At 39.5% G+C, this 27,911-nt stretch overlaps 1 protein-coding gene across 12 annotated transcripts in view; it reads right to left on the reverse strand.

Annotated features, from left to right (window-relative positions):
* Positions 1 to 395: 395 nt before the first annotated feature.
* The window catches only part of ECT2 (epithelial cell transforming 2), a gene marked incomplete at both ends in the record, with an annotated part of 47,191 nt that continues 19,675 nt past the window's right edge, over positions 396 to 27,911 (reverse strand). For 10 of the 12 annotated variants that reach the window (XM_080929274.1, XM_080929271.1, XM_080929269.1 and 7 more), the window contains 10 exons: positions 396 to 485; positions 3,499 to 3,642; positions 4,890 to 4,997; positions 16,761 to 16,915; positions 18,337 to 18,475; positions 22,295 to 22,414; positions 22,731 to 22,809; positions 24,199 to 24,280; positions 26,903 to 26,999; positions 27,786 to 27,896. In XM_080929274.1, coding sequence (XP_080785400.1) covers positions 396 to 485; positions 3,499 to 3,642; positions 4,890 to 4,997; positions 16,761 to 16,915; positions 18,337 to 18,475; positions 22,295 to 22,414; positions 22,731 to 22,809; positions 24,199 to 24,280; positions 26,903 to 26,999; positions 27,786 to 27,896 — 1,125 coding nt within the window. The remainder of the gene's footprint in view (positions 486 to 3,498; positions 3,643 to 4,889; positions 4,998 to 16,760; positions 16,916 to 18,336; positions 18,476 to 22,294; positions 22,415 to 22,730; positions 22,810 to 24,198; positions 24,281 to 26,902; positions 27,000 to 27,785; positions 27,897 to 27,911) is intronic. The other 2 variants (XM_080929272.1, XM_080929268.1) reach the window with 2 other exon arrangements.

The following is a 27,911-nucleotide window of genomic DNA, read 5'->3' on the forward strand; positions in this document are numbered from 1 at the left end:
ACTGAACAAGCCTCTAGAATTTAATCAGAGGTTTTTACTCAGCAAGTATCACATTGCTGTTTGGTCACTGCACAAATTGAGATACAGATATGTACTTCCAAAAATTCATTCAAAATACTGTACAAATCCACAATAGTATTTTGCCCCTATCAATAGTTTACTGTATCAGGGTTACAAAGCTACTGATTATCAGGAATAACTTAAGTCACTGGTCTTCAGACGTGAGATTCAAGCAAAGAGATAAATTAAATCAAAATCAGTATTTTTTACATAGACTTTCTTGAAAACAGTGTTGGTTAGTGTTGTTTGTCTTCTCTACAAGTTTTACCAAGTGCTAATTCAAAGTACCATGTAAGTCAGCATCTTATTGTATGAGGTCCCATGGGGTTTAAGCTTCATATCAAGTGAGTTGTAGATCGACTTAATGTATGACTTCTCCGTTCAAAGAAGGAAGGGAGGCTGACAAGGGAGGGTGATGGAATACCCTACAAAAGACAAGACAAATATAATTTACATTATTCTTCTCAAAACTTGTAGCAGAGTTGAGAGCCATGCCCATGTTCTTACCCTCTGCTAATTAACATGACAATCAAGACACTAACAGCTCCACACTCTAAATATAAAACTTAAGATCAGAGGAGAGGAGTCAGAATAAAACACAATTAAAACTAGTTTAGCATTCTCAAACAAAAGCTAGATGACTGACTGATTCAACAGATGTTAATTAACTTCACCAGAAGATGCTGACTTAGTAACAGCACTGGTAGGCAGTGTTAAGTTTTGGAGAGTCCGTGGTTATTTAGTTAAAAACTTGGGTCCTCAGGCTTGGAGGCAAGCACCTCAGACCTGCTGAGTCATCCACCTGGTTCTCTCTTATTTTCAATTTTAAAGGTAGGCGTGGGTGTGGGAGTGCTGTGTGCTCCCTTACATGGGTCCAGGGAACCAAACTTGAGTACTCTGTAAGAGCAGAAAATGTTCCTAACTGTTCTCCGGGGCCCTCTTCTTAACTGTTCAAGCAGAATTAGGAAGAATAAAAATGGCATCATGGGAATAATCTAAAATTAAGTCATATATTCCCAGAGTGCTGTATTATATGTACAATTCCTATACGTATGTATACGTGCACATTTTCATGGGTGTACATTTCACTCCACATAAAAACTAAAAAGAACCGCAGCATTCTAAGTAACAATAATTACTAAATTATTAAATATTAAACTTATTCTTTCAAAGGTCAAAGTTAATCATCATTAGAATCTTAAAATATACCCGAAATATGCAGAAGGTTAAAGCCCAAGAGTGGGTATAATCAAGATAAACTAGAAGTCTACTTTTTAAATGCATATAAATGGCTGTCTAAACTCGGGGCTTGTAAGTAACTGGCTCTACATTCTCGTCGGCTACCACTCAAGTGATACAGGACTTCAACAGGGAAAGTCTCTTCCCCAGGCAGTTTGTATGATTTACTACATAAAAGCCACAAACCTAAGAACCTACTGATAGAATCAACCAACTCCCCTTTGGATGATCATTCTCCTAACAAGGAAATGTTTTAATAAACCCTGATTCTTATGAATACATTTTTGCAAAAACATCTTTATTTGGCAATATGCAAAGCCTATTTAATCTAATTTACTATCATTCAAAGCAAGAATAAAGTTGTGAATTCAAAAGACCCAACCCACAGAAAGTGATTTGATGGAGAAAGTGTTTTCTTCCACAAAACAAGTTTCAAATGCAGTAAGCACCCATCTGACGTCATGAGACTTGTCTCCACTACAGTTTGGCATAGCTCCTAATTCTTCACACATGTGTGCAGGGACTAACTGGTTTTGGAATTTGACAAAGAAAGAACAGTTACTCCTCTCTGGGAATTCTGAAAGGCCTAGCGGGGGTCGGGGAGGAGGCAGGATGGTGCAGAGACGCCTGAGAGCTCAACATGGACGTGACCATCATTGCTTATGGGAACAAAGAGAGTTAGAATGCAACAGGCCACTGAGGAGAGCACGGGAGCCTCAAAGATACTTTACGGACTGCTCATATGCATTGTCCTTCAAGTGTTACTACAAGTAATATAAATTTCTACAATACTTTTTTACAAACAAAAAAACAAAGACATTTACTGTGATTTAAAGGCACTGACATTTACATTATTCACAACAACAACAAAAAAAAGATAAACCTTTGGCCTTGAGAAATGTAGAACCGAACAAATGCTTGTCTGCAATGTGTTTACAATTTTGCACACATTTTTTATCATTTTCTTTTCCTGTTTAAAAAAATTTTTTTTCTTAAAGACAGAATCCTCTCCACAGCCAGATAGCCAAGGCTGACCTTGGACTTCTGGCTCTGCCTCCACTCGCTGCATGCTGGGACTGCAGGTCCACGTGTGGTTAGCATGTGCTGGGCACCTTGTGCACTGACACAAACACTGCCAAACGAGCTGCGTGTCCCCCACCCGCATTACTTACAAATACTCTTCCTAGTTTTTAAAAATAACTCTTACCTGTATTAGTTTCGTATTATTAATTATTATTGATATTAGAGCACAGTGTCCCAGATCCTAAGCAGGCAGCATACATTAAGTTCACCCTCGCTAGTGCTGTAGATTTGTTTACTGTGAACTAACGTAGGCTTTGAAGACTTGCCTGGGCTCTTTAACCATTACCCACCTGCCTTCCTGCACTGCAGTGCACATGACACACACACATCACTTCATACAGTTTGGTTCTCTGGGGTAAGCACTGATTTCCTGAGCCTTAGTGGCCCAGGTTACTAGTCACTCAGTAAGAACACAGTCACACTGTGATGTGACACTGCTACAAATGTCATCCCATCATCATCCTAAAACCAAATGCAGACTGTTCAGAAACACTAAGACTTGCCCGGCTTTAGATTCCAAAAAAAATCTCTGTACTCTGGTCCTATACATCAAGCCAACTGAAAAGAAGTGAACCTTTGCCCAATGTTATTGGAACTCGTCAAATAGAAATATAAGCCAAGCCAAAACATGCTTCTCTTCTTATGGAAATTAGAATATGTCTCAGTTCCAGTAAAAATTTCACATCCAATAAGCTACATAATAGGTATGTATCTAACTCAATAAAAGGAGACTCTTAGCTAGGCATGGGTGCACACATCTTTAATTTCAGCACATGGGAGGCTAAGGTAGACAGACATATCTGAGAGTTTGAGCCCAGCCTGATCTACACACTGGTTCCATGATAGCTAAGGCTACAAAGACACTGTCCAAGGGGGAGTTACTTTTATAAGTAAAATAAAAGTTAGATGTTTAGACAATAAAACAAACTCCATTACTTCATGAGCTAACCTAAAATTTCCAATTACAGAAATACTAACAGGCTAACCTAAAAATTTCAATTAATAAAAAAACTGTCAAAACGTTTATAGAAAAATAGAAGATTGCTTTACATTATTAAAAACGACATCAACCTATACAACCAAGAAAGTCCTTCACCACATTAAATCAATACTTACTGCTAAGGATGATGTGCTAGACAGACGGCTCACAGCAAGTTTGCCACTACTCGGAGGACTCCTTCCCTCTGAGCTATGGGATGATGAAAGAGTCAACCGCAGGGTTCTCTTGGGAGTTTTGGAAAAAGAGAATGCCCTTGTAACCTGAAGTTTAAAAGCATTAGTATTAGTAATAGCTAGACAAACTTAAGATGGTCCATAAAAATCTGTCTACAGAAAGAAAGCCACTTTCCACAAATAAGATGTGGTAGAATTCTCTGGCACACACGGTGAGAAGTAAAATATGCTATGGACTATCCCCCCCCCCCCCCCCCCCGCCCTGCAGGTAGGACACTGAATCCAATGGGAGATAGAAGGCAGCCAGCCTAGGACACGAGAACTTAGGGCTTGCTGTGTTGCTTGTTTTCTTCTGTCCTGTTTGTGGGGTTGGGACTGGACCCAGGACTTCTGTGTGCTAAAAAGCTTTTTCCCCAGCTGAACCTCAGGTAAGGATTTTCTGTTATTCTGCCAGAGTAGATGTGCAATCCAATACCACTTAAACCCCAGTTTCTTTACTGCTAGGAGCTTCTCTGACAGTCTATCTAGTTTGTCTACTCTGTTACATGTGTTAAATGAGGGCATATATATAAAGGTAGAGCAGGGCCTCCCTTTCAAAGGGAAACAAAATAAAGCTATAAGGCTGCAAATGTCCTGTGGCTCTCTGAAACTCCTACTCTTTGGTCTTGGAGACACATTCTCTCTACGTGGCCCAGGCAGGCTAGCACACGCAGCTAACTCCTACTTCCTATGACTAATACGAGATGAAAACGTGAGTACACTCCTAACTCAAGTCATGCTCTGCTGAAAACTGGTTAGGCATTATTTAAGATGAATGCAAATGCATTCCTATATAAAGCACCAACAGCTCATTCAAGTCTGGTTCGTACAACAGTCATTGCAACAGGAATGTAACAGCAGGCTGTTTGTAAGTGCTGGGACAAAGAAGTCACTCAACACTGTACAAAGTAGAAGTAGTCAGTGAGTCATGTACAAGTCCTGCAGATAAGTTCTGTTGTAGGATGTTGTGGGGTGGGGGGGATTGTCACAGGGCCCCTGACATGCATCAGGTGCTTTCTAATTTTTTTCTTGTTGAAGATGGGATCTCTCCTGGCATGGAACTCACCAAGTAGGCTACACTAGCTGACCATCGAACTCCAGGAATGCTCCTAACTGCCGCCCCAGACCTAGGATTACCAATGTCTCAGTGACCAGCTCCACAGGTTCTAGATTCAGAACGCAGGTCCTCACAACAGCTCTAGACTATTCTATTACTGGGGTTGAAGGCAACATTCTTTTAATTTAGTGTGAAAAGTCCTTTTTAGAGGTATGACCAGAATATCACTAGAACTCACCTTTTTTGAAGTCTTTTTTATTGCTCTAGATGCTCGGCTCAATGTACTATCCATATCCTTTGTATTTACTTCAAAAGATTCTGGATCAGCCACATACATAAGATTCTCCTATTGAAAAATAAAGTTCAAAAACCAACTGTTTCTTAAACATTAACCATTCACGCATGCACATTCCCACACATGGTAACATTTACAAATGAAGCTACTTCAGACGTGTGACATGGGCTGGGAAGTGGCTCAGTGGTAAAGCACATACGTCCTGGATCTGACCCATGGTGCACCCTATTCCACTACGGATAGGGCTGTAATGTACTTAATTTCTACCCTGAAAAAGTCACTTGAGGATAATATAAAATAGTGAACGACAGTTTACTTTAGACCACATAACTCAGACAGGGAATGCATCCATATAAAGTCTTACTAACAACCCCAAAACTGAACATTATTTAAAAGTCAGTGAGTGATCTTTTAAATTTATGCCTCAAAGCCAACAAAATACACACTTCCCTTAAGAGACTCACACCTGACTTTCTTCCTCAGTTTGTGTCTGGAAGAAATCTAAATTAGAAGTTCTGGCCCAACATTCTGAGTCCTTACGGAAACAGCAGCTAGACATCAGGGTGTGTGTAACACCCTAGAAACTGCAAATATTTCCTGTAAATATGAGTGAAGTGCTCTTTCCAAAGAAGAGGGTTCACAGATTGAAGAGTACAATCCCCAAGGAACAAAAGTCCTCCTAGTGTAAGCAAAGAACCATAGACCAAAATTGCCCTTAAAACAAGATAACCTTTGTCAGAACAAGTCCAAGAACTGGAGTCACATGAGGGGAATTCTGAACGCTTGTGAGAAAACTCCAAAAAAGCAAGTCAGGAGTCTTGTGACCTCAGCTTCTATAAAACACGGATTGTTCTTGGAACGTGTTTTTGTGTCCCTCCCAGGTGTAGTGGATAGGGGTGAGTTTATTTCAATTTATTCACTACAGCTGGCTATTGTTTTTATGCCTCTACGGAAAACATGGTTCTGCCTGGAGCCTATCTGCATGATCATACGATTTAATCACAGTACTCTTCTTAACCTTCAGGGTTATTATAAATTATCTGATACTGATTAAATCTACTGTGTGAGACTCTGGTCATCCTCCTTTATTGGCTCAATTTTCCCAGATCCCACCACCTCTAGACTACCAGACAATTCAAACATTACGTTGGGCTTTCAAAGGAATGTTTCCCCATTATTCCTACAAAGGGTTTTCACTTTAAATGCATAAATCTAGACTGAAAAAAGGTCAACGACCTCATTCTTCAGGCACAAGTTAGCACTGCCAGTCTATAGCTGCAGAACTATATACCATCTTGGAAAAAAAATTTTTTCTGAAAGTTTACACACACACACACACACACACACACACACACACACACACACAAAGTGGAGAAAAATATCTGGCATGTCTAGGCAAAGCACTTACAAGGAGAAAACATGATAGTCCTCAGAACTGACTGAAATGCCAAACTACAAGCAAAACAACATGTCCTACAATCACAAATGGTTATCTAAAATGAAACAAAAGTCAAAATATTTTTGCCTATTTTGCTCCCACCAATAGCAGCCAAGTAGTTTATTTTGCTAAAGCTTTCTTAGTTTCTTCATTAAGGTAACACACTTGGGGCCGGAGATGTGGTCCAGCCTTTCATTCGTGCACTGCTGTAGCAGAAGCCTGTGCAGTCCGAATCACTCCTGTCAGGAGGCTACCATCTGCCAACTCCATCCCCGAGACCAAGGCTCTTCCGTCCTCCACCTCCCTCACATAGCTAGAAATAAGATGAATCTTTTAAAATTAAAAACAAGAAAACAAAAGACATTCTGCCTCCTTCAGAACCATTTTTTTCCATTTGACACATCTGCTAAGTTACATACTAACCCAATCCCCAAGAGACAACAGTACTTGTAGTTATCTGTAGCTTTAAAAAAAAGTTAGTCAAAAACTAAACAGCAAATTTATTTTTGTTAATTCTCATGCTTTTGTCCATTTTTATTTTATTCCTTATTAACAAACAGGCACCTCATTTGTTAACTCTATAACTTCTTTTCCTTATATCCCTCCTGTCTTACTAAGTACTTCCTGCTTAAAAGAGGTAATACATACCACATATATTTGTTTTTGAAATGGTCTCTCATTTATTTTACATTTAACTCATATTTACGATTTATGTAAAAAGAAATAAGATATTCATCTAAGTTCTGAATACTTACGTTTTGTAGTGACAAGGACTAATAACTTTAGCTAAGGTATACACTAGTATGAATACGCTCTATTCTGGAGCTGATAAATGGCCTAGCAATAAAGAGTACAGACTGCTTTCCAGAGAGCCCGAGTTTGATGTCAAACACACGCCTTCTGAGACTGCAGTGTCTGGGGATGCAATGCCCTCGCCCTCTCTGGCCTCTGTGAGCACTGAATGCCCAAACATGCACACAGCATCCACCTGTGTAAAATATTTTTGTTAATTTACTCTTCCAATAGGTTCATATATAAACCTTAAAACAGTGCAATATATTTTGATCACTGTAACTCTTTTCAAAGTACAATTTTAGGGCCAGAAGGCATCTGTGTATAAGGCATCTGTCTGCAAAACATACTCCTACCAACTGTCCTCTGGGCTTCCTTCACAACACACACTCTCCCAAATGAACAAACCCTACATTCAAAGCTTACGTATAATTTAGTATCTCAAACGGTAGTAGCACTACTAAATTTCCTAGTATTCATTAAAAATTATCTTAGGAATCATTCTGTCAAATTCCAAAAGTTTTCCATAGGACTTTAGAGATGGAAAAAAATCCATAAACTAATTAAAAATGAACCAGCACCTGTGTATTAACAGTCTCGTTCAGGAATATCTTATCAAGGGCTCAATATTACAGATTTCTGTTTCATTACTTTTGAGCTGGATATTGAAAGCAGGTCTTGAAAATTGCCAAGATGAACACTCTACCATGGAACTATGATCCTAGCCAAATATAAACTTTCTAAAATAGTTTGCATGTTTCTGAAAAGACAACTCCTATATATTTTATAACAAATGTTAGTGGGCTTCCCATCTCCATCTACACAGCTCTCTATAACTAAATCCCACCCTGAGAGAGCTGGTCTTCCAGAAGTGCTGTCACTCCTAAGTCCACAGGTGAGACCACCATTTTTGCTCCAATAATTGGTCAAAGAGGGACCTCCCAGGGAACCAAGGAGAGCTCAGGAACGAGGACAAACTGGGGACAGGATCCTTCCAAGTCTCCATCTGCGCCCCAGAGTAAACCCTGTGGCACAGCTCTCCAGACCCAAATCCTGCCACAGAAAACTGGTTTCCCAGAAGTGCAAACTCTAATATCACAGGCCCACAGGAGGGTCAAGCTCCAGTCAGCGACATCAAGACCAACTAACCCAAGGGATAACCAAATGGCAAGCACAAGAACCTAAGCAACAAAAACCAAGGCTAACTGGCATCATCAGAACCCAGTTCTCCCACCACAGCAAGTCCTAGATACTCCATCACACCAGAAAAGCGTGATTCAGATTTAAAATCACATCTCAGGATGATGATAGAGGACTTTTAAAAAGACATAAATAACTCCCTTAAAGAAATACAGGAGGGCTGGAGAGATGGCTCAGTGGTTAAGAGCACTAACTGTTCTTCCAAAGATCCTGAGTTCAATTCCCAACAACCAACCACATGGTGGCTCACAACCATCTGTAATGAGATCTGATGCCCTCTTCTGGTGTGTCTGAAGACAGCTACAGTGTACTCATATAAATAAAATAAATAAGTTTTTTTTAAAAAAATCTCTAAAATCCTTACATACATAAAATAAATAAATCTTTTAAAAAGAAAAGAAATACAGGTAAACAAGTAGAAGCCTTTAAGAAGAAACACAAAAATCCTTTAAAGAATTACAAGAAAACACAACCAAACAGGTGACAGAACTGAACAAAACCATCCAGGATCTAAAAATGAAAATAGAAACAATAAAGAAATCATAAAAACCCTGAAGATAGAAAACCTAGGAAAGAGATCAGGAGGCATAGATGCATCACACACAGAAGACAAGAGACAGAAGAAATCTCAGGAGCAGAAGATACCATAGAAAACATTGACATAACAGTCAGATAAAATGCAAAATGCAAAAAACTCCTAACCCAAAACATCCAGGAGACCCAGGACACAATGAGAAGACCAAAACTAAGGATAATGGGTGTAGAAGAGAGCAAATATTCTCAAGTTAAAGGACCTGTAAAGCTCTTCAACAAAATTATAGAAGAAAACTTCCCTAACCTAAAAAAAGAGATGACCATAAGCATACAAATCTACAGAACTCCAAATGGACTGGGCCAGAAAAAAAATTCCTCCTATCACGTAATAATCAAAACACCAAATGCACATAACAAAGAAAGAATATTAAAAGCAGTAAGGAAAAAAGGTCAAGTAATATATAAAGGCAGACCTATCAGAATTACACCAGATTTCTCAACAGAGACTATGAAAAGATCCTGGACAGATATCATACAGACCTTAAGAGAATACAATGCGAGCCCAGGCTACTTTATCCAGCAAAACTCTCAATTACCAAGATATTCCATGACAAAACCAAATGTACACAATATCTCTCCACAAATCCATCCCTACAAAGGATAACAGATGGAAAACTCCAATACAAGGAGGGAAACTACACCCTAAAAAAGCAACATAGTAATCTTCTTGCCACTAACCCAAAAGAAGACAGCCATACAAACATAATTCCACCTCTAACACCAAAAATAACAGGAAGCAACAATCACCATTCCTAATATCTGTCAACATCAATGGCCTCAATTCCCCAGTAAAAAGGCATAGACTATAGACTGACCTTAAATCTAGTCTTTTGTTTCAGGAAAGACAAAGTCTAACAAAACCACACATTCCTGAACAGAAAGACCAATAGATAGGGAAAAAGGACTTGTATTTGGTTTTTTTTTTTTTGTCTTTACTCATATGTACAAATACCATTTTTCAATTTAAAAGTGAAAATCATAGCATAAATAAATACATATCATAACTGAAATTTTTCCCTTAAATTAAAAAAAGGTATTAGTTTATACAATGAAGGTCAACTCTACCTATGCTCAATTTCTGTAAAATGTGTCTAAGCATTTTAGCAGCAGCATAGCACATTTACTACTCTTCCACAAGACCTAGCCATGTTTCCCAGCCCCCACATGCAAGGGGTGGGATGGCCTCTTCTTGGTCTACAGGCACTGCACACACATGGTACATGTACATGCATGCAGACAAAACAATTACACATATATAATAAACTCTTGCAATTGATATAAGAGGTGGTGTTAGCAAGTTCGTGCTCCATTTTCCTATTTCTACTACCTACAAACTAAGAAGGTGAAAGTGGTTTCAGGTTATTTTCTGAAAGAACAAATCCTTGAGTTGAGAAGATAAACATATGGTCTTTTGCAACCAAAGAAGGTTTTCCTCCAGAATTAACCAAAGGGGAAATACTCAGGTACTCCACTAGAGGGCAAAATAACCAAGTGGTTTACTTAAGATCCAAGGAAGAAGCAAGCACTTCCCAGTTTGCAAGCATGGGAAAGAGTGAAAAGACACAGACAAACGAGGTGGGGAGTAATCATCTGAGTAGTCCCACTGGTAATTATGATGCTTTCAAAAATATCCTTTATTTTTAATTTCTTTTCTCTGAGTTTCTCAAATAAAATATAAATAAAATCCAAAGCATAGCTTGGCCCTGTATCTTCTGAAATAATTCTGTAATTCTACAGTTTAGTTAAGTGTGCCAAACATAGAAGCTATGGGAAGGCAGGTTTTCAATTACCCCTAATGCCTATGGACCCAAGATGCACAGTAACAAAAGCACTGAATTTAGTCTGAAAAGCTGACACTGGCCTTTCCTGAGGTCTAGAGTGTCAACTGTAAATAAGAAGGAGCTTCACTTACAGAGTTTACAAGCTTACTTACAAATGTTAGTGAATGTGCGCACACAAAGTGATCTCACATTTCTGGTATCTTAAGCCAATAAAAGCATCTCACTAACATATGATTCATCCAGCCCTTCTTCCTTTCCTTCCTTAATCTCACCTCCCTGGCTAGTTACTTTCCCAGCTCCCACAGGCACAAAAAAAAAAAAAAAAAAAAAATCTTTAGACTATGAGTTATCTTTAGACAATGAGTATAAGAAACAAAAGAATTGAAGATTTATACTTTCATAATATCCAATCTATCACATTATGCATATGCAAATATTTCAAAATGTAAAAGAATCTAAAAACTGGAATACTTGGGATCTTAACATTTGGGATCCAACAATTTCGAATACTAAGGAATATGCATCTTATATATAAAGAATTTGCAGGATAGTTATAAATAAAAATCTTATATTAACTTCATTATAAATAATACTGGCTCACAAGAACAAATCTCTTCCTACAGGTCCTATGTCTATTCCCCTCTGGTTATGATTCTGCTTACAAGACTAGAAATATCAAAATACTGCTATTCATAAGCAACCAGTGGCAGTAATTAAAATCAAGATATAGAACATTTTATGGATATTTTGCCTGTATGCATGTATGTATGTATGTATGTATGTATGTATGTATGTATGTATATAAACTACATGCCTGGTGCCCACAGAGGATAAACATGTGCATCAGATCCCCGGGACTGAATACAGAGGGTTTTAAGCTAGCATGTGTGTGTTGGGAAAAGCACCTGTGTGTTATGTAAGAACAGCCATTACTTTTAACCACTTAGCTACCTCTCCAGCTTCAAGATATTAAGAGTATATTTTTTATTTTTATTGGAAACATTGAGTTAGTGGCAAAATATTAAATGATAACGTTGAGCATTTAATTCTCGTTATTTCTAGACTAACTATATTGGCAAAAGATAACACTTAAGCTCATCAGACACACATACACAAAATCCCTGATTGAGAATATGCATATTGGCAGCAAACTGGAAATTTCATTGTATACATTGTGAGTTAACACTTTAAGCAGACTAAACACTACATAAGCTTTACATTCTGAAAACACAGTGCATAGGGCACCATACAATTAGGGAGCAGAGATAACACAAAGGTGTGACTTACAGGTGAGGGTGCTATATACCACATATGCCATCAGTAGGTGGCAGAGAGACAGGCTACATCTTCACCCAGTGTTGATTTGTAAACATTTAAATGATTAGTAGCCTTACCATTCCCTGAAAAAAAGCAAGTCTGGCATAATCACCAACAGGGTGCCAAGTGTCCCAGATGAAAAGCTAGCTTGAGATGATCTGGTGTCCCGAAGGACCAGATGGGCACCCAGGGCGGGGAGAAAACTAGCAGAACTCCACCTGGGTTCATGGGACCAGGTCAGCAGTGAGCCCGAGGCCACCCTTGCCACCCTTGCATGGGGCTACTCAGGTGGACCCTGTGAGGAGTTGAGCCCAAGTTGACCACCAGACCAATGCCATAGGGCCTGGACAAGGAGACAGCCTTAGATGACCACCAGTCTGGTACCACAAAGGCCTGTGGGAGCAGACTACACTTGAGATGACCCCGCCTATTGTTCTAAAGCATGAGCTGGCAAAGCAAGCAGTCCTGACACCACTTCTGAGACCACCCCAGACACTCGGACTCTAAGAGCAATTAAGTGGTGGGAACTGGAGGCTCGGGGATAGTGACAACGGCCTGATCTGAGTGGCCAGTGACATCACCTGGCCCCTGGACTGTACCGCAACTTAGGGGAGGGGAACATCTGGGCCCATGGTCTTGCTGCATCAGCAGGAATCTGTCCCCAAAAGCCAGGTGGAAGTCCCAGACCTGCTGCTGCCTCTTAGGGACATGTCAATATCTGAGGACTGGTTCTGAGGGTATGACAGTAAAAAGCTGAACCCCAACCCTAGCCAGCTGCATACTTAGGAGAGCGCCCTTTCCCCTCACAGTGTTGCAGGTGAGCTAACGTGCGAATGAGCGTGAGGAGAGCTGAGCTTATCTCTTGGCCCCCCTCTACCACTCCCTTGCAGTAGCAGGGGCCTCAGCCCCGCCACCTTTGGCAGGCAGAAGACCTAGCACTGGGGTCATGAGAGCAGAAGAGCTGGCCCTGTTACCAGTCACCAGCTGCAGCACTTAGGAGAGGGCACATTACTCTGCCTGGGCAGCAGAACAGAGCTGACCATGGTGGTGGGGTGGGTGTACAGGTGAGCCATCCCTGAGGGTGGGAGCACAGGGGAGTCAGCCCTGCCACTTTGTCTGCTGTGCAGTGCTGTTGATGAGTGAAAGGTCCCCTCCGTTTTTGCCATGCCACCTATGACACCTATGAGTCAGGAGAGCTGGCTGTATCCCTCACCTGCTGCAACAGTAGAGCTGACCCTGAGTTAAGGGAGCCCAATGGTATGAGAAGAGTCGGCAGGCTGGCCAGCTCAGCCCTGACCCACGGCTTTGAATCTGTCCCCCTAACACCTACCCCACCCCAGCAACGAACTGCTGGAGTGCATGAAACCCAATCCTACAGATCCCAAACCACAGGATCTCCATGACACAGGACAACAACAGAATATCTGAGTAGGGTCCCGTGGTTCCAGTATTGATAGTGTAGCAGAAGCCAGAAGCTTCATCCAGACTATTAAGTCATTAAAATGAACACTGGCAAGCAAAGGACTGTGAACAAAAGGGTATGCTACGGTATGCATCATGACGCACTACAGCTTCCACAGGAGTTTTTTTTTTTTTTTTTTTTGGGGGGGGGGGTTGCAAGGGTAAAAGGCAGGTAGCAGAAAAGAATGGGATTGCGGTGCATGCCAAATTTACACAGAACCAACATAAGGTTTGACTGAGAACCAAGTTGCGCCAGAGTCCCAGAGTTCGCTATACAGTCATCAGCCATTATTTTCAGCTTTATTTTCACGTGCACTGTTTTAAACTTTTCTTTCATCCTGAAAGCCTTGTTAACTCATTTACAAATGGTCACAATAAATAAAATAATCATACTTATTTTACTCAGTTAAACAGCCTCAAGCTGGTAATCCTAGGACCTGGGAGGCTAGGGCAAGAAGTTTGCAACAGGTCTGAGGCCTCCCTCGGATTACATATCAAAGAAGACGACTTCAAAATGAGCAAGCATCTATTATTTAGGGTACTAGGAGATTTTAAAAACTGAAAACTATTGATTCAAAGAATCTGAATTGTTTTTTTAAAACAATACCAGTTGTACATATATTTATATCATGTGAACATACATATTTAGAAACATACTTTCTTCAACATGGCAAAATATTCTTAAATAAGACATTAAACTAGGGGCTTTTATTTTTTTACTATGTGTGAAACCTTAAACTCAGAAAAGAGCTTACTGGTGTCACTGAATTTTTCAGTGCATAAGCAAATCTTAAGGAGAAATATTTCAACAGACTGGAATAATTCTGTGGAGCAAGTATAAATCAGAACATAGGTAAATGTTTGCTGCCATCTTGTGGATAATTATATCATCTGAAATTTTCTGCATTTGTTGCTTGTCGTTCAGTTCTAACATGATTATTCTTATAGCTAATAAACCAATAATTACATTTGAAGCAAAAATTCCCATCGGCTTGGCATTGCAGTGTCGGAGTTTCCCACCTAGAAAGCCATTGTTCCCTACTCTATGTGTAAACTTCACTGTTGCTGGAATACAGGTATGACCATGATAAAGTGTTATCCCCATGGGAAGGTCCACACAAACCTTAATAATTTAACAGGGTCAGTCTTTTTCAGCAACACATTCTATTCACTGTATCACTTCTGCAGGGTGAGGGCTCTCTGTCTAACAACCTGACCCCATATGAGGATCAGGTTATCGTCCAAGGGACCTTGAACATCCAAGAGCTGCTATAGAATCTCGAGTACCTGGCAATTCATAGTTGCAGTCCTCACAGCCAGCTCTTCACTGTACCCTGCCTGGATAAAGGCACTTTAGAGTTGCTGTGGGAAAACTAGACTGGCAACTAGTCCACATAGAAAAAGCAAGCTTCTGCTGCTTTCAATGAGAAACAAAGAGCTCGCTCGCTCTCTCCTACTACAGTCAAGCTTCCCCAGTCCAACAATGTGAAATCATAATCCAACAATTTGAAATACAAAATGTTCCATAAAACAATGTGAACTCAATACAGAGTTCTGGAGCAATTTATCTAAGAACTGCAGATGAGAGATACACCTGACCAGGAAAGTCTATAGATATTCCACAATCTGAAAAACTTGCCAACACGTGAGACACTTCTGGTTCCAAGCACTTTGAAAGAGGAATATTGTGCCAATAACTCATACCTAAGACCACCAATGAAAATTACAGGGCAGGAGGGAAGTAAGGCAGCGGCTGAGGCGGTGGACAAGACAGATCACCCTGAGTGCTAAGGAAAGCCAGATGAGCACACTGTCTGCTTTTCACTTAACGCTGAAGAAGGCAGGATGCACACTCCTCAACTTGAAGCAAAGTGGGACGATGTCTCTGGCCTGAGAAGAACTAAGTCCTGAACTTGAAACTCACCAAAGGTTGTAAACATGATGAAACCAATACTTTGCTCAATATTGGTTTCAAGTCCCAAAACCAGAGACTAAGCTGAAGAACCACGTTAAGCAACAGTAGAAAGACTGCCTTTCTACCACCAATATGGTTGATCTGAGGCTAGAATCATATGGAATTCAGGCCTCTTGGCGTGCCTTTGGAGGGTTATTTGGGTTAGATAACTGATGTGACGTGACTAGGCCTGCCTTCTGTGGGTGGCACTCTGCTGCAGAAGGGAACCTATGTAAGAAGGAAGGAAAAGCAAGCACAGGCATCGCTCTCTGCCTCTTCACTGTGGGAGGATGTGACCAGCCACATGGAGCTCCCGTTGCCTTGGCCTCACCAAGGATGGACTATATACTCTGCAACTTAAAAAAAGAAAAAAAAAGTTTTAAGAAAACTCAAGTTTCAAGAAGACAGAAAAGATTCAACCCTCAACAGATGCTTAATAGTGATGGAAGCAACTTAAAAAAAATCACTGTGCAGGAAAAAACTTCACAACGTTACAAAGACGACAGAGGAAAGCATCAATGTCAGGATAAGCCAAACAATAAAAATAACTGAACCATCTCAAATTACAGTCAAAAGAAAACAGAAAATAGGAATGTAGAGAGCTTGCAGAAACTTTGGAACACTGTTAAGCAAAGATTTTCATTACTGAATTTGAAAAAGGTTTTGATTTGAAGGAGCTGGAGATGGTTTAGTAGCTAAGAACACTGGCGGCTCTTTCAAAGAACCTGAGTTTGATTCCCAGCACCCACATGGTGGCTCACAACTGTGTGTAACTCCAGTTCCAGGGGATCCAATGGCCTCTTCTGGCCTCCATGGGCACCAGGCCACAAACATATATGCAGGCAAGACACTGGAGAACTCAAAATGGTAATTTTTTAATAAAAAAAAAGTTAGAAAACAACTTGCAAAACAGTTACACAAGGCATTATATATGCAAAATTAACTTAAAGTCCACATATTAAATTCTCTGATTACAAGGAAAAGCATCTGCAAAAGGTACTTGGTACATTCCAAGTGCCCCAAAGCCTCACCAAACTGCAGCCACAGAACTAGAAAGTCAAGACTGACTATCTAGGAATCAGGGACAACTCGAGGGATATGTCGTGTGCCTAAAAAGTTTAAAAACTTTTCCCAAGCAACCTAGGGTTTCATTGTGTGAATAAAAGTAAAGGCTCTCTCCAACTCATGATTAACTCGCCATTGGAAATGTACAGCCAGTCCGGCTGGCTGCACTGTGCACATTTACACCTCTATGTGACACAGGTTCAAGAACTTACAGCATCTGCTTTACAAATGGTGTTGGCAACATGTCGACACAGCATCTTCAGCCAGCTCTCCTTTGGAAGCTCCTCTGACGTCATCTGGAAGCTGAGCAGTACATTGGCCTGCTCTGTTGGTGGCCTCACAAGCAAGGCAAAGGCGTTATGACAATCTAGGGTTCCAGAATAACCATAAACAGTGTTATTCCTCAGCTACTAGACATTTCATTTCCACAGAGCACCAAAATCAACTACCTCCTGTCTCTGCCCGGCTTTTGTTCAACAAAACGGGAGCATCAGTACAGTAATTTGAAGCACTGGGAAGAATTATAACCATATACACTACTATATTAGGAACCAAAGTAACCTGAGAACTAGTAAGGAGTGTTCTGTGACCTGAAATGCCTGATAGTTCAATGAAAATAGATAACATTTCCTAGCATTCTAGTATTTTAACTTCAAAACAAAATACTTAAATCACATTCAAAGAAGTATACAAATATTAAAATATAATTGCTCTATAATCAAGATGCTTAAATTACCCAATTTTAAAATTATAATGCTAAGAAATCTGAAAACAAAGGAGCAAAACAATAAAATTGCTATGAATGAACATGCGGAGGCCAGAGGACAGCTTATAGGAGGACAGTTCTCTCCATCATAAGGCTCCCTGGGAACTCCAGTTAGCAGGTTGGATATCAAGTGCCTCTCTACCTCCCTGATCTGTATCTTAAAGACACCCCTTAATGTGTACTGAACACTTTCACAACCACAACTCTACCGAAATTAAAGAAATGTCTCATCATAGGATCTAACAGAGTCACGAGCTAGATTATGTATGCTTTACTGGACAAATTGTGGGAGTGAGTTCTTCCATTATGTGGGTCCCAGGGACTGAATTCGGGTCACTCTTGGCAGCAAGCACCTTTACAACACTGGTTCGTGTCTTGTCATTATTCCCAACCACCTTCCCAAGTCTTACCGACATTCCTAAAGCAGGACAGATGGATAGTTTAGTGGCAAAGACTTCACTGGCTTCTTTGCCAGAGAACCTGGGTTCATTCCCAGCACCTACACGGCTCACAACCATCTTAGCTCCACTCCCAGGGAGAAGTATGCCCTCTTTTGACCTCTATGGGCACTGTATGAATGTAGTTCACAGACATGCAGACTAAATAAACATCCGCATGTATTTTTTAGATGGGAAAAACCAAAAAAAGAAAAAATTACCAAAATGTACCACTGGTTAAAAATATATTTATATAATATAATCTATGGTTAATTAGGACTCTGAAGAATGAGTACTCTGATGTAGGAAGAGACAAGCTCAGTGCTGTCTGAATGCACAGCCATCTAAAAGTCACTTGACTCTTTAGAGGTCATTCCCCAAGTTGGCGTAACACTTTCATTTGAAACAGTGAAAGCGTCGAGTCTATACCTAGAAATGCAGTTGAGATGGAGAGCAATTACTTTAAGAGAGGTGAGCCACATGTGAAGAAAATTTATACATTTAAAAAAAATTACAGGAAATGAATCTAAGCCTCAATGAGGACAAGCTATTCTTATTTAACAAATGCTTCCGCCATACGCTTACCTTCTGTCTCTCTGATGTCCAGAACCTTCTTAATCTGAGAAAGAGGCATTAGATGAATGTGCTTTAGAGATGCTGGTGGCCGGGTGCGATCGTGAGGACTTCTAAAAGTGCCAATAACCTTGTGCCGTTTTCTTGCTATCTGGTTGTAGGGGGAAAGTCATAATCATTATTGTGATAAAGCCAAATTTCACACATTTAAAAATAACAGCACCAATCACATAAATGTATAGGCAACTAATCTGATGATTAGCCATTCCAGTTACTATGCAATAAAAGCAAGAGACTGACGAAAAAGCACGCATGTAATTATGTAGCCAGATGCTCATGTCTGTATTAGGAAAGTTCAATCAGAAAAACAGGCCTCGGGATAGGGAGCACAACGCATCCCCAGAGCATGAAAGAAGGACAAGAACACGAAAGACAGCAGCAGAGGTCTACAGTCAAAGTCCCAACCCCACATGGGGAGCAGTTGTTCTGGGACAGGAGTCTAGGGATCAAAATGGTGTTAATTTTAGTTTAAGTTAAGAATTTGAAATATCTCCTAGTGACAGAATACAGAAGTATCAAATCGTTTCTGTCCTCATGATTGCTTACATAATACTGACAAAGGGAAGCTTCAGAAGGCTAAGCAAGCACCTGAAACCCCAGCTCTCGGGAGGCTACTGCAGGAGAGGACTTTCACAGTGAGGCTGTCTCAAAAAGTAAATCACAAACACAGGTGCACACAAAAGCAATGGGAATTATGGATTCAAAGTGCTGTGTTAGGCTAAGACTTTACCTTAACTGGATACCCATGCAAAAGGAAGAGATGGGTAACTGGAGAAGAGCAAAATTAGAAACATCTTGTGATTCGTGATATATTGAGATTTTGCCAAAAGAAAAGAAAAAGGAAAGAAAGAAAAAGGAAACCTCCTTTGCAGTGACACAGATTTTACTGAAAGGCATAAATACAAAATGAACATAAATATGTACTTGAATTAAAATTGGTCATCATGAATATGAGAGACACAGTTAAAAATAAATTACCTGGTATTGAGCTAGTCAGTCATACGCACACTAAAGAAAACATGGACGTGTCTGTGCCACATGTCATGCATATATGACAAAATATAAAGGCTCACACACGCGGTGAGAAGTAAGCAGCAGATACTGTGATTCCTGTGCAATGAATGGATACGCTTTCTGTTTGCTTGGCCAAATGAAATATATTACTTTAAGGTTCATTTTTTAAAAAAGAAACAAGAAGAATATTAAAATTGATGATGCAAGCACTAATAAACCAAGGTTAAAATAAAAACCCAAAGTACAGATAAAATATTCAAATGGAAAATAAGTTCTTAAAGTCATCTGTCATATTAAACCGTTCTTAATATAGAAGTATAGTGATTGTTCTGGGTTTTATGTTATGTAGAATAAAAATATTAAAAGTAACTGTTTTGTTTCAATTTGCTAAGAGTTTTATTTTTCTTAAGTGAGTGAATGAAATACTAAGGGTCTACCCAGGAATGTAAATCCTTTAGTTCAAATTTATTATCAGAAACACAGGTTACAGGCATGATGACACATGTCTGTAACCCGGCACTTTAGAGGCTGCGGTAGTTGAAACCAGCATAAGAGACACAGTAAGACACTGACTTAGAACTAAAGCAGCTGGGCTGTGGGCACACGTACTAGTAATGAACACGCTGAAGAGGATGAGGCAAACAGACTACAAGACCCATCCTTGGTATACTCAATACCTCCACAGACTCAGCTTCAGGCAAGCCTACAGAGCATTTCCTTTATCTGTGATTGATGTTGGCTGGAGGGCCCAGTCTACTGTGGGGGGCCATCCCTGGGCTGGAGGTCCTGGGTTCTGTAAGAAAGCAAGCTGGGCAAGCCATGTGGAGCAAGCCAGTAGGCAACCCTCCTCCATGGCCTCTGCATCAGCTCCTGTCCTGAGCTCCTTTGAGGATAAACAATGACATGGAAGTATGAGCCAAATAAACCCTTCCTCCCTGAGTTGCTCTCGCTCATGGTGATGCATCACAGCAACAATATTAACCTTGACTAGGACACAGGAGGAGAGCAAAACACCACTGGACCCATGAAGGTGAAGAAACTGAGGCCAGGGCCTGAGAAGGTACAGGAATTGCCACAGTAAGAATTGAAGCAGAAGGGATGTCATGAGCTAAGTATGGTAAAATATGAAGGGGATATAAAATTTTTTTAAATTGTCAAAATAAATCACTGCTGTACTAAAAGGCAAGATAAATTCCACAAATTGTTAAGGAAATCTAAATAACCCAAACAAAGAAAAACAGTCAGACTATATACAGCTAAGGCCCTGGATAAGGTACCTACAGGTAAAGTGGGATTAAGATTGACTTCTGACCTTGTTTTCAAAAGAGCAAGTTGAGATACTTACTGCAGGGGATTCAGGCAGTTCACAATCACCCAGTGTACGACGTTTATCATTTAGTTTCCCTCCACATGGTTATCACTATTATCACAGATTATCACTGTTTTGTGCGTTTTATAACATTACTAACTAAATGAAAGTATCACTTCGGAACCTCTAAGTACAAGACCCTTTATCAGAGGCAGATCTTCCTTGAGATTTTACTGCCCTTTAGCTCACTCGGGCATGCCCTGGTTTCTCAGACTGGCTAGCGTTTACACATTAAAGAATGGTGTACATAATGGAAGAGGGGAGCTCTTTAAAAGAAGCAACACAGAAATGGGAATGGACGGGCAAAGGAACAGACGGACCCAGGGAAAAAAAGCAAAGCCAGCAGACACTTTGATGAGGGCAACAGAAGTTTCCCAGTAACAAACTTGTCAAAGAATATTCTTGTTAATGTCTGATTTACCAAACGAACATCTTTTCTTTTTTGAAATAAAGAACACTGCATTTCTTTCTACCTGTGCTAGATAGTTTAATGTCAACTTTACACAGCTAAAGTCATCTAAGAGGAAGGAACCTAATTAAGAAAATGCCTCCATCAGGTTGTAGGCAAGCCTATAGGACATTTTCCTTGGTGACTGATGTGAGAAGGTCCAGCCCACTGTGGGTGGTGCCATCCTGCCATGCCTTTATAAAAAAAAAAAAAAAAAAAAAAAGGAAAGCTGAACAAGCCATGAGAGTAGCCTCTAATCAGCTTCTGACTTCAGGTCCCCATCCTGACCTCCTCTGGTGATGAACGTGCTTCGGAAGTGTGATCCAAATAAACCCTTTCCTCCCCGGGTTGCTTTGGAAATGGTGTTTCAGTGCAGCCAATAGAAACCCTAAGATACTTCCCCACATCAAATTGGTTAATTATTTAAAATTACATGTTAAAGAAATGGAAAGAAGCCTTAAAAGTATATAAAACTTAATTATTTGCCTACGGGGTATTTATTGGGAAGACAATATTTAACATACACAGGTGAGAGTTTTAGAATTAGAATGATTACAACTCATCAATAAAGCCTTCTATTTTGAAGATTGCAATTTGGCATTGTGGCTCACGCCTGCTATCCCAGCACTTGGGAAGGCTGAAGTGGAAGGACTACCCAGAAATCAAGGCTACAGTGAGACACCATCAACGTAGAAAAGGAAGAAACCGAGGAGTCACAGTACTAAGTTATCAAATTAGCTCTTCAACTTGGCTGCAAAAGGCTTCTTACATTTTAATTTAAAAAAACAGCAAAAACCCCAATTTGTAGATCTTGAATAAATATACATAAAAACAAGGTTCCCCAGAACTCATCTCTAAGCATTTACTTTTAAAAAATTCTGACTTAGTTTGCAGTAAACTTATTAGACTTTCTCCCAAAAGTATTCCACAATATGAAATCAGCAATTGTTCTCATTTTTTGAAAATAACTGAATATACCCCCAAATTTCTATACTGTACTTCAATTAAAGCCTTATTTTAAATATTTAGGGAGATCACATAAAACATTAGTGTTAAAACTTCAGTGAGTACAAATTTACCTCGAGGCAGTCATTGAAGAGGAAGAGAGTGACTTGTTCTCCTCGGTCACAGGGGTGCTCGCCAAGAGAAACTGTTTCCACTCTTTGTACTAGGCTTCGATGAGAAGATAAGAGATTAGCCTGTGAATTAACAGAAGTAGTCAAAAGTTATCAGGTAACTTTTACAAGCTGTCATTCAAAAGTGGCGCAAAGACTGTTAATATTTTTTAAAATATCTGTTTCTAGTTCTTATTTATGTACGTGTTATCTCCTTGCGTATGTGCTATACGTGCGACTGCACACTCCGAACCCAGGGGACAGCATCCCGTCCTCTGTAGCTGTGAGTCACTGGACATGGTCCTTTCTAAGAACAGTAAGTGCTCATAAGCAGAGGCCTCTCTGCAGGCTCAGACTGTTCATACCCGAAAATTCAATGGTAATCAACAAAGGTACTCACTGGGCATCCGTCTACTTCATAAACAACATCAAAAATTTGCTTCTGGGCTTCTGTTTTTCTCTTATCCTCATTGATATGTCTGAAAAATTAATGGTTGTTTCATAAAACTTCTTTTAATACAGACACTGAAACCAGTACACAAATAAATCTCATGTCTCAAAGCCCAACTTTCATGTGGGTGCATTAATTATGATACATGAATCAGATAAATATTCTTTCAAAACATCCTGATATTAAAAAATATTCCAAGCAACCTTTCAGAAACGTAATGTTCCCTCGTGATTTCACTTTCTAAGATACAGTTAGCCTGTATAATGCTGGGTGCTAACAAGATTCTCAAGTTTGAAACACACTGTGTGTCAGAGCTTTTCTAGCTTCTCGGGTCACTGCACAGGGAACAGCTACAGGTACGACTGCTCCTACACGGGACAGCTGAGGCTCCGCTTCCTTTCACCCCGTGTCCAAAACCGAAAATCAGTCCAAACAAAGACTTTTCTTAAAATTAGAAAATACGTAATGGTAAAAAGCCCCAAATGTCTTTATTGGACAAGGCTCTTAGTTAACAATCATGTCTTACTAGACACCTGAGAATTTACACGGTGAACAGTTTATGAATCTTGGAACACCTCTGCTTATGGTGCAAACCTTATTGAAGTTCAGAATGTCACTATAAATATGAAACACCACTGAGAAGTGGGAGCAGGGAGACACGCCTTGCTCAACATCAGCAGGGAGCCTTAGGAATATAAAACTTGAATGGGGGTTAGCATCCTGTTCAATGGGAGAATATTCTATGAGAGGAAACATCAGGAAATTAAGGAATGTGTAAAGACTACACTACATGAAGTTTAATTAACATGAAAAATACAAAAAGTAGTAGGAAAAACAAAATCCAGCTGGTGAGAGGACCTACGAATGCAAGATTTACAGAAATACATCTTTGTAATCAGAACTTAATTGAAACCAGAAAAATCCTTATAAGAAAGACTGTGTGAATGACATGAAAAAGCCTTTCCCTGGAACATAAGAAGATCTATTTGTGCTCTCATGGCTATTTTCAAATTCCCATTACTCTATACATATAATTAAATGTTTCGATCAATATGTCCTTACAATACTTATTATTTTAACTGTAACCGTACTAGAGAAAGAACTTAGGTAATTTACGAAAGTATGCTATTGATACTTTTATATTGTTTATGACAAAGATTAACACTTCCAGCCTAATCCAGTAAAAACATGGAAGCAAGCCAGCAAGATGGATCTACAGGTAAAAGCACTTACAACCCCATATCCCATAATCCCATGTAAAAGTGGAAGGAAGCAACAGCTACAGTTGTCTTCTGACCTCCACTTCCCTATGATAAATCCCATGTGTTAACCTCCCTCCCTCTCTCACACACAGACACACGTGCATGTGCGCACGCGCGCACACACACTCACACAAAGTAAAATATAAACTGCTTACGTCATTACTTCTTTTAGTGATCCAATAGCTTTTTCTAATGTGCTTTTGTCTGGATTTTCATCTGCTGTGTGCTTTTTAAGATCTGTAATAATAAAATGTGGGTTTTTTCCATGATTAAAAGAGTTCAGTGGTTTCCTACTTATGCCTTATAAATAAATACACCAATAGCTAGGAACAGTGCAGATCTGTAATCCCTAGCCTAGAAACTAGGTGAAGAAGGACTGCAAGTTTGGAGCAACACTTGACTGCACAGTAAGAGCCTATTCTCAACACAATGGCTGGTTATGTAGTTTAGAGGTTGAACGCTTGTTCAATATGTGCAGGGTCCTAGGTCTGCTTATTCCTTAGCACAATGGCGCATGCTTTGAATCCTAGCACTTGAGAGCCAGATAAAAACATTACTGTAGGCCACCCATTAATATACCTAATTGGATATGCCACATTAGTATTAATGTGTATCAATTCACCAACTGCTTTAATTACATTAAACCAAAAATTATTACTCAGCATAAACGATTTTCAAGATAGAATTACAACCTAACTTATGAGCAAAAATCCACTGAGTTTCAGGATTTCCTGGACTGGAGTGTCTTAAATAGAACAGTGAGGGCTCAGTGATTAAGAGCGCTTATGTGCAGAGGGCCCACTTCAGAGCCCAGTACCCAAGTTAAGCCACTCACTCCTACAACTCCTCCACCATGGGATCTGATGCCTTCTGCTGGCCTCTGTGGGCACTCAAACTCACTACCCACAAACATGCAGTATTTCTAAGACAACAATCAAAACAGATTTAACCCAAGTTCTCTAATAACACTGTCTATCTCCATTAGTTTCCAAACTACTAATTAAAAGTTCAGAATATGTAGCACTTTCTTCCTTTTTAAACATTGCTTTGTCACATACCTTTCAGTCATTCTGGGGGACTTGCACATTCCCCAAGCTTTCCCTACAGCGCTGACTGCTTTAAGTATGTTTTTAAGTATGGTATAAGGACAGCGAGTACTTACATACTTTAAAAGCAAGCTTTGTGATGTTTACTGTAGATGTTCATATTTAACATGCTAACTCTGCTTCTCTGGTTTTTGGAGTTTTTGTTTAATTTGGAGTTGTTTTTTTTTTTTTTTTTTTTTTTTTTTTGAGTGGGCGTTCTTACAGTTTGTTACAGGGTCACTCTAATTACTCCAACTCATAGAATTCCACCTGCCTGCCTCTCAAATGCTGAGATTAAGGACACCACTATGCCTGGCACTTTTCAGGTTCCTTTCTGCATTCCCCATGCCTCACTTGACACCGCTATATGCATTCTAACACCATATCAACCTAATGTTTGTGTGGAAGAACACTTAAATGCTAAGAATTTCATTTTAGTCATGATAGCATCTGACTAACTTCTACTTAATAAAAAGTCCTACTGAGAGCTACTAGGAATTTGCTTCCACCTCAGCAGGCTCAGACTGGAGGAATGCCTAGTCTAAAGTGAGACTCTACCCCAAAAATGAATGAAGAATTTGGATATGCAAACTGGATTTTTAAAAACTCAGTTTTGAAAACCTAAAGACTGAATTATTTAAGCACCATCAGCACAATCTACAAAATAGGATAGGTTTAAAGACCAGGGGAACCTAAAGCAATCTCAACTATAAATGTAATCCATAAGAGAAAAAAAATACCTCCTTTTTAGCCCTATAATTAATACTATCTAAAACATTGTTTACAGAAAGATTAATCAATAAATTCGATTTCTTGAGTTTTATAGTTAACTGAGGATAAATGACAAACATACACTTTTTAGCCAGAGTAAGATTTAATCATAAAGCTGTGATAGAAAAATCCTACTGATACTTGCAGTCTTAAGTGTTAAAACACATGGAGTGTTGCACAGGCATGCTAGACAGTCTGAGAATAACTGAGACAGGTCGGATATACTCTAGGCAGGCCTCAAACTTCCTATGTAGGGCCCTGAACTTGGGACCCTTGGCTCCACTTCCTAGTGCTGCAGCAGCAAAGGACCGCACCGGGCCTGTTACCTGGGGACAATCAAGTCCAACTTAGGAACTGGACACTCTACCAATCTTAAAATTCCAAGGAAGTTTAAATATAAAAAACTTAGCTGAAATTTAGAGGACTATAAACTTGGTATGAGTTCTCTTCCTGTGAGGTCTCTGTAGATATTCTGTTATTATGTCTAATAAGTAGATTTAGACATAGTTAACACCAAGAAATATAATGAACTTCTAAGTGGAAAGACAGTTATTCGAACAAAGAATATCAGGCAAAACTGAGTATTTGTAACTTTAGAGACTGTTTATCAAGATTATCATAAAATGGGTATCTATAAAAAGCCTTAATTCTAAGTTAAGACCTAATAAGCCTTGAAAATAAATATGTCAACACTTGTAAAAAAAAAAAAAAAAAAATGTGTAGCCGACTGAGAACAGGCCTGCTGGTAGACGGCATTAGCTGTGGGCTGGAACCCCAAAGCTAATTAAACCCGGTATTAATCACTCCTGAGGCAGACATTCAAGGTCCTCTTCAGATCTACAAGATCATGATCAGCAGGGCTACAAGAAGACTCGTGTTCTCAAAGGGGTTGGGGGAGAAACTACTGGATAAAAATATTTAAGATAACAAAATTAAGAAGACAACAAAAACCCCAAAACAAAACACAAAGCAAACAAACAAGCAAAACAGGTAAAACAAGTACCATTTAAAAGTAAAGCAACACTGGGTAGCCGCTGTACGGGCCGAATGAGAAGTTCCACAAGGCTCTGTCGTCCACACTCTGGTTTAGCTTGATTTATCTGAAAGAAGTAATCAATTCATTACACGCGAAAATAGTTTAAGTTTTGTGTAAAACTTCAAAGTATTCTATCACAAATGTCCCCATCAAGAATTAATAAAAGAGCCATCAGTTGACAGTGACTCTGAAGGTCACACACACACACACACACACACACACACACACACACAGAATAAATCAACAAATGAATTAAGAGCTCATACAGGATGGGAGCTGCTCTTAGGTACATCACCATGACTCAATAATTTTCTAAGGCCTAAAACTTTCTCTTGTTGAGAAAAGGCGTGATCCTCTACAGAGTTGTAAACATAGGCCTTTAAGTTCCTGGAAAGACTGTATCCTATCAACTACACTGATACCACGCTGAAGTAAAGAAAGCCCTGGTGGGAGAAACAATCATTGAGGACAAGACGGTGTCATGAAGCACCACTAGGCTCCTCAAGAACTAAACATGGACATCATTTCCTTTGAAAATAACCACATATGGGCAAGGTCCCGGGTTCAATTCCTATCGATAAAAGAAGTGAAAACAAACCCAATAACATCCCTATTCACTCAACTACCTGTTGGCCTCTGCTGTGTAAACTTCTAAATTTCTAGGTCTAAACATAAACATCCCAGAAACAACTGATTTTAAGACTAGTATTAAGATGTTCTTATATGAGTAGAATTTTACTAACATTACTTATGTTAGTAAATAATTAATAATTAAAATTCTTTAGAAAATTATTTTAATGAATTCTTTCAGAAGTGACTCAGATTTTTATATGATAGAAATTTATATTACCTTGAGAAAAGCATGAAATCTGGGCTTCTGTTTCTCACATTTAATAATCGTTTCCTTGCTCATTTCAAAGAAGTTTACAAATGGAGGGTAAGTTTTTACCAAATCTTTGGACTAGAAACAGAAAAG

This window comes from Micromys minutus (genome assembly GCF_963924665.1).
Source record: "Micromys minutus genome assembly, chromosome: 15".
NCBI lineage: Eukaryota > Metazoa > Chordata > Mammalia > Rodentia > Muridae > Micromys > Micromys minutus.